Consider the following 12127-nt stretch of genomic DNA (forward strand, 5'->3'; position numbering starts at 1 on the left):
CTGTACTGTGAATATCTTCATGTTGCAGCTGTATCAAAGCAAGCCAACTGTGAATCAGAGAGAAAATTATTCTAATGATTTGAATTCATGGAAATCAAACAGAAAAAACTATGTTCTGAGAACAATTTACATGATGAGGCGGAGACTTTAGTCATGTGCTGTTTGTTTGCACTGGTGGTCCTGTAATCATCGAAGGACAAAAAGGAATTATCCAGTCCACAGGTTTCCCAAATTCATACTCGGCTCATTCCAATAATTCCTGGAAGATATCCGTGTCCAAAGGGTTCTTGGTTAAACTGCACATCACTGACTTGGAAATCACAGGGGAGACTGGACACTGCAAAGATGACAAGCTAATCCTCTCAGACGACTATAGCATTCTGGGTGAGACATAAATCTGCTCTTACAAACTAGTTATAATCATTAATTTTGTTCTAATTTGTCTTGTCTTTTAGATATATCGGTTAAATTAATTTTTAAAGAATATTTCACTATTACATATTACATATTTTGCACTACATATTAGTTTGCCTCTTTTCACATAAAAGAGGCCAATGTGCATCGGTTAATATACACCCTTAGTGTGTGTTTGGTACATCTTTTTCCAACCTTTCTTTTACTACTAAATTGCTGCTTTTCCTGTTGTAAAACTGTTGATTAAGATCTTCCTTGCAGAGAGCCGCTCCGTTATAAATTACCTCTCATTATTCACGTCACCGGCTGCAGTGCGGCTGATACAGCTTTATCTCTTGCTGAGTATTTGAGGGCTGAAGCACCAAGGCCCAGGCAAACTCTGTACATCTCTCAGAGTTAGGCGATGAGAATGGGGTTTTTTTTAAAGCTGAGGGAGGATGTGCTTATGTGCCAAAGCAAAAATGACACAAAATGATGGACGGCCTGTTTTTGCAACCCTCCAAATAAAAGAAATCAAAAAACAGAATAGATATCAACATTGTTTCACATTGGGCTCTAACAGTACGGATTTATCTCTTACTTTGTTGTGTTTACAGTATGGAGAATTTAATAATAAATCTTTGAATCCAATTTAAATCTAAATATATTTGATATTTAGCTTGAGGATTGTGGTGTGCAGGTTTGTAATGGCTTCTGTTGCTTTAGGAAAGCTAGGTTTAGTTGTGGATAGGCAGGATTTTTTTATGTTTCGATAGACGTAAAGATATCGTTCATTAATGTATGAAAGATAATAAGCATATTGTTATTGAGGAAGAGCTGCACAGCCAGCTGCTGAAGAGGGAGTCTGCTGACCGAGTGAGAATGCACAGAATGTGTTGTGCTCGGACAGGAAGGCCGCGTAGCAGACCTGTTGGCTGACCGGGGCATGGAGACCTGCACACAAAAAACGTCATCACAAGTTGTCCTGCTAGTGATTGTCACTTGAATAACAAGATTTATTTACAGCTGTAAGTACAGATGAAAATAAGGGTTTTCTGTGTTTTGACTGGCTGAAGTGGTTTGAATCTAGTTGGATGAACAAGCTGCCTTTTAGTTAACATTTTTCTGTCCAGACTGCAAAGCTGTGAGCGTGCTGTGAAACCAGTGATGTGGAAAAGTGCTCGACCCTCACACGTTTCTTCTGCTTTTGCTCTATTGTCATGCTTAAAATACAAATACAAATTTTTGTATCAGATGAAGATAATCTGAGTAACTACAAAATAAAGTTTTCAAATGAAAAAAAAACCAAACTATTATTTATTTATTTATCGAGCCATTCACGGGTAGACCTGTCTGCTTCAGGCCATTGTCCTACTTCCTTACCAAAGTGCACCTGATGGCTGAACAATCTCCTCCAGGATTTTCTGCTACAGAGCAGTGACCTCCTGGGTGAGTCGTTGATGTGTTCTTGGAGAAATTTTGGATGGCCACCCTTGCCAGAAAAATAGATATCAATGACTTTATTTCTTATTTATTCTTGAAATCTTTTAGATTTGGGCATGATGAGTTCTCTTTTATATCTTTTTGCATACTTGATGTGGTCCAACAGACTCTAAATAAGTGATTTCTTAATTCAATGGATCTGACAAAATAATGTGCATTCACCATCAACAACAAGCACGCATAACACAATACTTGCAATAAAATGTTTTATCTTAATCAGTGACAGCATTTCTTATCTACACCTTATTTACACACTGCTCACCTATCCAGCATACAGTTCATAATCTTATCTGTTCATAGGACCTTCGATCCACCACATGAACCTGCCTGTTTTATCCCTGCTCCTTCTCTGCTTCATTCTCAGGTACACATGGTGGCCACATCCTCCCTCAACTGGTGGTCAGCAGCAGTAACACAATCTCCGTCACCTTCCAGTCGGACCGTCGCCTCACAGACCGAGGATTCTCTGCAGAGTGAGAGGCAGTGTATCCTGAGAATATTGCAGGTACTGATACAGGAGCATGGCAGAGAAACCCAGAGACACCTTCACAGCTCAGGGTACAAGTTGTTGAAGAACCTTGGTGCCTCGTTAACCAATCATAACACTTATAACACATTGTCACTTATTCAGCTGCTGCTGCAGCTGTCTGAGCCCTGAGCAAACAGAGTACAATAAAAGAAAGAAGAATCAGATCAAACTTTTTAATCTTTTATCACAATGACAGACCCATGGTAGGGAAAGTATTATTTAGCAACAGAACTGTGAAAAAATTGGAAGACAATGCAACAGTTTACAAGTCAGTTAAACCAATATAGTACCACCAGAACAGTACAAAATAACATATTGTGTTGTTTCTAAAATTTGTGTTGCTTTTATTTAAAGGAAATAGTTTTGAATTTGGTTTGCCGAGGGAGTTTGCCGTTCCCAATAGATGTTTGTGGTGTGAGAATAAAAACGTTTTGTTTAATGCCCATAAAGCCTCTACAATGCCTAGTTATGTTTGTTTAATATTACTCAGTTTGAAAGCTTCAGCGGTTGCTAACATTGCCTTCCTCATTGCGATCATAAAAATTACTAATTATATCAACCTGTATCTTGACCTGTATCTTGTCAGACATTTATTTATTATTGCATAGTATTTGATAAACCAAAGTATAAAATTCTCAATCTCAGTCTTTTTGCTTGAAAAATTTATTTAGTGCTTTTCAAAATGCACCACTTTTCTGAATGATTTTATTAGACCAAACTGGAGTAAAATACTATACTGATAGTTGGGTCATTAGACTTAGTATCCTCCATGTATCATAACATCTATCTCATAGTGTCTTATTTCTTCTTACTTTTATAGAGATCCAGGGATGTGGCTTTTCCTCTGATGAGGAAAGTGGTGTTATCAAATCCCAGAACTAGCCGATGAACTACAAGGCCAACACAGAGTGTATGTGGAACATTGCTGTGCCTTTAGGGAAACAAATCCCTCTGACGTTCTCTCATTTTGACCTGGAAGCCAAAGATTTTCTTACATCTAAGTGCTACAACAACGTGATACTGTATGACCTCAATGGTTTGACCAAGACACTAAATGAAAAACATGGCAAGTTTTGTCACAATAGATAGTAATCTATTTTCTCCTATTATAATTATCACATTTACCACCTTCTTACATTTTAAGAAATTAATATATAAATTCAAGACTGGTTCACTTGTGAATTATAGAGCCTCTGTCTTTTTATTTAATGCAGACCAATTATTTTCTCGTTCATTTAGGACCATTATGTGGAACAGACCTGCCTACTAGCATCCAAACGAAAGGCAACAGGTTGATGATCCGTCTTCACACAGACTTGTTTAGTGAGGCTGAAGGCTTCAGAGCTTACTGGACTACAAATCCCAGTCTCCCTGCTCACACTGAGCCACTTGCTGAAAACAATCCCTGGGACAGCATCACTATAGGTAAAGTATCTGTGTCAGCATAAAACCATTAACTATGCTAACGAACGTAGAGGGGAATTTAAAGCTGCGCTAATCAGAATTGTAAAATATTAAAAACTTTTACTGAACAGGCAATTTATGATATAAATATAAGAGTGTTAAGGAAATAAGCTTTTTCACTGAGCTTTGCAGTTTTTTATCCAACATGGTTTTGGTATGACGACTTAAGGCAAAGCATAGAAATTGTTACTTTTGAAACAAATCTAATAAATACTTAAATGTTTTAAAATTAAAGCTATTAAATACCATACCAACTTTATTTATAAAACACTTTAAAGTAACCACAGCTGAAACAAAATGCTTACAGGTGGCAATGTGGAACATTCCGAAACATTCTGAAACATTCTGGAACTTACGGGTTGCTACTTTAACATTCTGGAACTTACGGGTTGCTTTGTGGAACGTTCTGGAACTTACGGGTTGCTTTGTGGAATGTTCTGGAACTTACGGGTTGCTTTGTGGAACGTTCTGGAACTTACGGGTTGCTTTGTGGAACGTTCTGGAACTTACGGGTTGCTACTTTAACATTCTGGAACTTACGGGTTGGTTTATGAAACCTTCTGGAACTTACGGGTTGCTTTGTGGAACGTTCTGGAACTTACGGGTTGCTACTTTAACATTCTGGAACTTACGGGTTGGTTTGTGAAACCTTCTGGAACTTACAGGTTGGTTTGTAAAACCTTCTGGAACTTACGGGTTGCTTTGTGGAACTTTCTGGAACTTACGGGTTGCTCTGTGGAACTTTCTGGAACTTATGGGTTGGTTTCTGAAACCTTCTGGAACTTACGGGATGCTTTGTGGAACGTTCTGGAACTTACGGGTTGCTTTGTGGAACGTTCTGGAACTTACGGGTTGCTTTGTGGAATGTTCTGGAACTTACGGGTTGCTTTGTGGAACGTTCTGGAACTTACGGGTTGCTTTGTGGAACGTTCTGGAACTTACGGGTTGCTACTTTAACATTCTGGAACTTACGGGTTGGTTTATGAAACCTTCTGGAACTTACGGGTTGCTTTGTGGAACGTTCTGGAACTTACGGGTTGCTACTTTAACATTCTGGAACTTACGGGTTGGTTTGTGAAACCTTCTGGAACTTACAGGTTGGTTTGTAAAACCTTCTGGAACTTACGGGTTGCTTTGTGGAACTTTCTGGAACTTACGGGTTGCTCTGTGGAACTTTCTGGAACTTATGGGTTGGTTTGTGAAACCTTCTGGAACTTACGGGATGCTTTGTGGAACGTTCTGGAACTTACGGGTTGCTTTGTGGAACGTTCTGGAACTTACGGGTTGCTACTTTAACATTCTGGAACTTACGGGTTGCTTTGTGGAACTTTCTGGAACTTACGGGTTGCTCTGTGGAACTTTCTGGAACTTATGGGTTGGTTTGTGAAACCTTCTGGAACTTACGGGATGCTTTGTGGAACGTTCTGGAACTTACGGGTTGCTTTGTGGAACGTTCTGGAACTTACGGGTTGCTACTTTAACATTCTGGAACTTACGGGTTGCTTTGTGGAACGTTCTGGAACTTACGGGTTGCTACTTTAACATTCTGGAACTTACGGGTTGCTTTGTGGAACGTTCTGGAACTTACGGGTTGCTACTTTAACATTCTGGAACTTACGGGTTGGTTTGTAAAACCTTCTGGAACTTACACGTTGGTTTGTGAAACCTTCTGGAACTTACGGGTTGCTTTGTGAAACCTTCTGGAACTTACGGGTTGCTTTGTGGAACCTTCTGGAACTTACGGGTTGCTTTGTGGAACGTTCTGGAACTTACAAGTTGCTTTGTGGAACATTCTGGAATTTACGTGTTGCTTTGTGGAACATTCTGGAACTTACGGGTTGCTTTGTGGAACGTTCTGGAACTTACGGGTTGCTATGTGGAACATTCTGGAACTTACGGGTTGCTTTGTGGAACATTCTGGAACTCACGGGTTGCTTTGTGGAATATTCTGGAAATTATAGGTTACTTTCAAGGAATTTCCAGCTTGCTTGCCTTGGATTTATAGGTTAATTTTCCTATAATTAGATCAGATCCAATAGGTTCCATGCCAGAATTTACTGTTAACATTGCTTAAAATTACATGCTGTTATCATGAATCTAACAATTTCCAGAACTTTCCAGAACTTACAGTTAATAGAAATTTAGCTACTTACATGTAATTTTCTGTAACATTTCCGGAACTTCTGTTGTACTTTCTAACCTGGTATTTTCCAGAAACTTAACAGTATGTTTTTCAAACCTTCAGAAACATAGGGGGTATCGCCTGGAACCTTTCTGAACTTATAAGTTCTGATACTTTCACAGAATTTACAAGTTACTCCCTTGAAACTTGAATGTTACTTCCATTGAGGCCATGTCTCATTATCTCTAATCCTATAGGTAATGTTCTAGAAATGTCTGGAATTTAGAGTTATTTAACTACAATTTACAGGTTTCTTGCAAAAGCTTGCAAGTTTCTTTCAGGATCTTTCTCAACATAAAAGGTCATTATCAAAGAATTTACAGGTTATTTTTTTGGTGTGTAGCTTGCTAACGCCACACAAATCTAAAAAACCTTAAGTAACTTTTCAGTTCTTTTCAGGTCCAGAAAGGTCACCTGCAAACTGTGGAGAAAGTGACCTGTAAGTTCAAGGAAAGTAGCCTCTAAGTTCTGGTATAGTAGCCTGCATGTCCTAAAACATAACCTGTAGGTTTTTGTGAAGGTAACATATAAGTAATATAAATGTAACATGTAATTTAGGGCAAGTTTGGAAAGTGACCTGTTGACCCTAATAACGGAAAGGCTTTTTTCTAACCACAAACAAAACTCAAAAATGCATCAATGCATCAGCTATAACGTTAGTCTAACACATTCTTTGTATTGATGTGCTTGCTTAGTAGTAATAACATTTTCTCTGATAATTCCTTTACAAGTTTCCATGCACTGTAGGAGGTTCAGTTTAGCATGGCAGAAATGTGTCTGGGTAGCTGTTGAATTCCCCACCTCCCTGATATGCAGTCAAACACGGTTATTTTTGATGCTGGGAACACAAACAGAGGTGACTTCTGCTTCATTTCCTTTCCTTTGCTGGTTGTCACCTTATTTCCATTTTTCGTCCAGGGATGAGCCCCAGGTGGCTCCAGCCACTGACAAAGCAATATCTTAAATAGAGTTTGATGGATGGACGTTGCTGTTTTATAAGATTTTATTTTCTTGCAAAGCTCAGACAGAGTTTTATTACTAGCAAGGTTACAGAAGAGAACAGAAAAAAAGTATGAGATAAATGTAACAGGAATAATTTGCTGTCTGGGCAGACAAAGTAAATGAAAAATTTTAATTTACATTTTGACAGACATTTTCTTTCCACAACAAGTTGTAGTGGATGCATATTTTTTTAAGCCTGCATATCCCTGTAGCCAGCAATGTCAGCCATGTGTGTGTGCAAAATTTATTTTGGAAAACACGTATCAGAGCAACACAGATGTTTATCTGTCAGCACCAGATTTCTGTTCTTTATTCTGGCTTTGCTCAAACACAAACATCTCTTGTAGACTGGCCCCAAACATGCGGGAAACCAGTCATTCCTCCTATCGTAGCGTCACGCATTGTGAATGGAGAGGAAGCCGTAGCGCACACCTGGCCCTGGCAGGTCTCCATGCAAGTGGGAATGTTCAAGCATCTGACTCTGCATGAGCAACTAGTTTGCGGAGTGATTCAGTTTTATTTCTCTGCCTGTTTTGGTGTCTGGCCTGCCAGTCAGTCTGAGCCCTCATTTTATAAAAACTGGGCACTGACAGCAGCCCACTGTTTCATAAGGTAAATAAAAGAAGAATAGGGGGATTTTCAATATACTCTCCTAAATGCAAAGTGAATTGTTTTATTGGGCATTGGTTTTTTTATTACTTCTGATGCATAATAAAGTCAATTTCAGACAGTTTAAAAACCTTGTTTTCCTTTGTTAGTCTTACTATAGTGTAAGAGCCATTTTATAAAAGAGATGCTAACTTCTTGGTTAAGAGCAATTTGAGGCAGTCCTTGGGAGTCAGTAGAGTGAGAAGGGATAAATATTCCTTATCTATATCTCGGTATACATCATTTCCAAAGAGCAAGACCTTCCTGTGATCTTTGAAGTGATCTTACCAAATAGTTCTGTAGCCTTTCTGAAAGTTTTTATTTAGGTTTTGGTTGCTTTTCAGTTTGTTTCTGCTCCAGCTCTTGTTCCAGAGCATGAAAATGTATTTCAACTGGGTAGTTGGATTTTTCTGAGGTTCCAATCAGAACAACAACAACGCCCCTTTGCATATAGAGCGTAGTGAAAGATGCAGACATTGACTATTAACATTTCTGATGGTTTGTCTCAATAAACTTGTGGCACACATGGTGCTGGAAAACCCTTTATGGAGGAGTGGCAGGAATTTATGGTAAGTTGGCCTACATGCAAAATGCTACAAAAGACAAAAAACTAATGCTCCACATCAGCCTGAAAAATCCATCTCCATGGTGAAATGTGGTGGCAACATCATGCTGTGGGGATTTTTTTTTTTTCAGCAGAGACATAGAAGTTGGTGAGTGTTCATGGGAAGATCGATGGAGCAGAGCTGCACCTTCTAGCAGGACAACAAGAATAAACATACAGCCTGAGCTAAAATAGAAGGGTTTAGATCAAAGCATTTTCATGTGTTAGAATAGTCCAGTCAAAGTCCAGACCTTAATGCAAGACCTGCAAATTTCAGCTGACAGATTCTTCCCATTAAATCTCGCTGAGATCGAGATATTTTGCAAAGAAGAGTGAGCAGAAAGGTGGTGCTACAAAGTGTTGACTCAGGGGAGCTGATGATAGATAGACACCAGACTACTTTATGTGTGAAAACCTTTAAAAAACATGTATAATTTTCCATCCACTTCACTATTTTGCAAAACATTGTGTCTATCTAATACAGGTCCTTCTCAAAATATTAGCATATTGTGATAAAGTTCATTATTTTCCATAATGTCATGATGAAAATTTAACATTCATATATTTTAGATTCATTGCACACTAACTGAAATATTTCAGTTAGTGTGCAGTGTTAGTGTGAAAAAGTGTGGCAGAAAACGCTGCACAACGAGAAGAGGTGACCGGACCCTGAGGAAGATTGTGGAGAAGGGCCGATTCCAGACCTTGGGGGACCTGCGGAAGCAGTGGTCTGAGTCTGGAGTAGAAACATCCAGAGCCACCGTGCACAGGCGTGTGCAGGAAATGGGCTACAGGTGCCGCATTCCCCAGGTCAAGCCACTTTTGAACCAGAAACAGCGGCAGAAGCGCCTGACCTGGGCTACAGAGAAGCAGCACTGGACTGTTGCTCAGTGGTCCAAAGTACTTTTTTCGGATGAAAGCAAATTCTGCATGTCATTCAGAAATCAAGGTGCCAGAGTCTGGAGGAAGACTGGGGAGAAGGAAATGCCAAAATGCCAGAAGTCCAGTGTCAAGTACCCACAGTCAGTGATGGTCTGGGGTGCCGTGTCAGCTGCTGGTGTTGGTCCACTGTGTTTTATCAAGGGCAGGGTCAATGCAGCTAGCTATCAGGAGATTTTGGAGCACTTCATGCTTCCTTCTGCTGAAAAGCTTTATGGAGATGAAGATTTCATTTTTCAGCACGACCTGGCACCTGCTCACAGTGTCAAAACCACTGGTAAATGGTTTACTGACCATGGTATCACTGTGCTCAATTGGCCTGCCAACTCTCCTGACCTGAACCCCATAGAGAATCTGTGGGATATTGTGAAGAGAACGTTGAGAGACTCAAGACCCAACACTCTGGATGAGCTAAAGGCCGCTATCGAAGCATCCTGGGCCTCCATAAGACCTCAGCAGTGCCACAGGCTGATTGCCTCCATGCCACGCCGCATGGAAGCAGTCATTTCTGCAAAAGGATTCCCGACCAAGTATTGAGTGCATAACTGTACATGATTATTTGAAGGTTGACGTTTTTTGTATTAAAAACACTTTTCTTTTATTGGTCGGATGAAATATGCTAATTTTGTGAGATAGGAATTTTGGGTTTTCATGAGCTGTATGCCAAAATCATCCGTATTAAGACAATAAAAGACCTGAAATATTTCAGTTAGTGTGCAATGAATCTAAAATATATGAATGTTAAATTTTCATCATGACATTATGGAAAATAATGAACTTTATCACAATATGCTAATATTTTGAGAAGGACCTGTACATTGAATCCTAATAAAACATGCTGAAGTTTGCGATTGGAACATGAATAATGTGAATAGTTTTGCAAGGCTCTGTGCCTGATAGAGTCTAATCCTTAAATACTTTATCCCCCCAGATATGCAGACGAGCTGCATCGCTGGCGTATGTGCCTCGGCAAACACAACCTGACCACCACAGAGCTAAACGAACACTGCATCAACATCTCTGGCATCTATTGCCACGAAGGCTTCCAGTATCCCACGGTGCCCACTGTGGAGTTTGACGTTGTCCTGGTGAGGCTGGTTGAAGATGCCACTCCCACTGATGAGATTTCCTTCGCCTGCCTTCCCTCTGAGGAGGAAATCCTTCCTGAAGGAAAGAAGTGCTATGCCACTGGCTGGGGGGATGAGACAGGTGCTAATTCTTTCTCATGTTCAACATCAGACTTGACTAGCCTATCACATTTACATTCTCAAACCAGTGTATTAAACTGCACCTTGATCTTTGCTGGAAATGTCTCAGACACAAAAAACCGCACAGAACAGCCTGTTTCAACGTTTGCATGCCACCTGGTGGACAAAAAGGGAAATACTGCTGTTTATTACCAAAATGCTGTAATTTGTTTGATCAGGTGATTCAGTAAATCCTAAACTTCAGAGACACTCAACCAGGTGGCCCTGCCTGTTGTCCCATATGACACCTGCAAACGAATGGATTACTGGTGGTTCCAGGTGAAGACCTCCATGATCTGCTGCGGATACACACTGCTTGATGAGCTGCAGTCTGTCTGTCAGGTAAAACAAGCCATTAAATGAGCAACAGAAGGATACTCTGTCAAGAATATGTTTTATTTTGGGTTTGTAACTTTGACAGGGAGACACAGGTGGTCCACTGGTGTGCCAGGACACACCTGGTGGTCCCTGGGAGGTTCATGCTATAACCAGCTTCGGTCCAATTGGATGCATTATGAACAAAAAGCCCTCCGTGTTCACCCGCAGCTCAGCCTACCTTCCACGGATCTCAGATGTCATCTGCAGGGACATCTACAATGAGCACAGTATAAATCCATTTCTCTAAAATGACCCACTTTGTTAAGAAAACCACAGTGTTAGTTGGCCCATTATTCAGCCTCTGGCCTCTCTGTGCAGCATCAGGTTGTGGAGGGCCAAAGGATTTGCCTGGTGAAGATGGCACCATATCCTCACTGGATTACCCCAGCACCTACAGCATCAACGCCCAATGCCAGTGGAACATCGAGGTGCCTGCAGGGAAACTGGTAAACCTCCACTTCAGCGGTTTCTCCCTGGAGGAGAGTCAGCTGTGCATGAATGACAAAGTCAGCCTCACAGGCGGGGTAGGAAGTCTGGGTATGTGAATGTCTGTCCCAGACTGTTATTTTGAGCAAATACATGTCACAGTCAAGTGACAAAATGTCATTCCTGCTAATGATTGACATTTTTGACGTCCTTCTTCTTGATGCGGCTCAAACGTTTCCTGACTCACAAAACAAAACCTATCCGCCAGAAAGTATATCAGAAATAAAGCAATGCAAAATATTTAAATATCTAAGGAAGGGAATCTACAAGATAAAACAATAAGTCTTCACATACAATTCAATATTCATGATCCATTGAATAAAAAACACTGAATATCTCTCAAGTAAATGCATGACAATGTATATATCAAACAAATGGCCGTAAATATGTATAGACATTTATAGAGTTAAAAATAATGGTTTGCAATGACGCTGTCATCTATGCATCATCAAAATAACACAGATAAGAAGCTGAGTACAGGAAGGTGGTGGACCACTTTGTGGCACAGTGTGGAAACAATCATCTGATTTTGAACGTGACTAAAACAAAGGAGATGATTGTAGATTTTAAGAGAAACAGGAATAAGTCAAAAACTATTTCTATCATGGGAGAAGAAGTGGAGGTGGTGGAGGAGTATAAATACCTCGGTGTTCACCTGGACAACAGACTAGAGTGGAGATGCAACTGTGAAGCCATCTACAAGAAGGGACACAGCAGACTGTACTTGTTGAGGAAGCTTAGGTCCTTTGGTG

General features: G+C 40.2%; 1 protein-coding gene across 1 annotated transcript in view; it reads left to right on the forward strand.

Moving 5' to 3' along the window:
• The window catches only part of zgc:154142 (uncharacterized protein LOC555481 homolog), a 28892-nt gene extending 17407 nt beyond the window's left edge, over window positions 1-11485 (forward strand). Inside the window, 9 exon segments of the mRNA XM_047364310.1 lie at window positions 196-384; window positions 2261-2401; window positions 3246-3461; window positions 3665-3850; window positions 7421-7538; window positions 10196-10498; window positions 10712-10853; window positions 10933-11116; window positions 11208-11485. Coding sequence (XP_047220266.1) covers window positions 196-384; window positions 2261-2401; window positions 3246-3461; window positions 3665-3850; window positions 7421-7538; window positions 10196-10498; window positions 10712-10853; window positions 10933-11116; window positions 11208-11434 — 1706 coding nt within the window. The 3' untranslated portion in view covers window positions 11435-11485.
• Window positions 11486-12127: the final 642 nt, after the last annotated feature.

Source organism: Girardinichthys multiradiatus, chromosome 5 (assembly GCF_021462225.1).
Source record: "Girardinichthys multiradiatus isolate DD_20200921_A chromosome 5, DD_fGirMul_XY1, whole genome shotgun sequence".
In the NCBI taxonomy this organism is placed as follows: Eukaryota; Metazoa; Chordata; class Actinopteri; order Cyprinodontiformes; family Goodeidae; genus Girardinichthys; species Girardinichthys multiradiatus.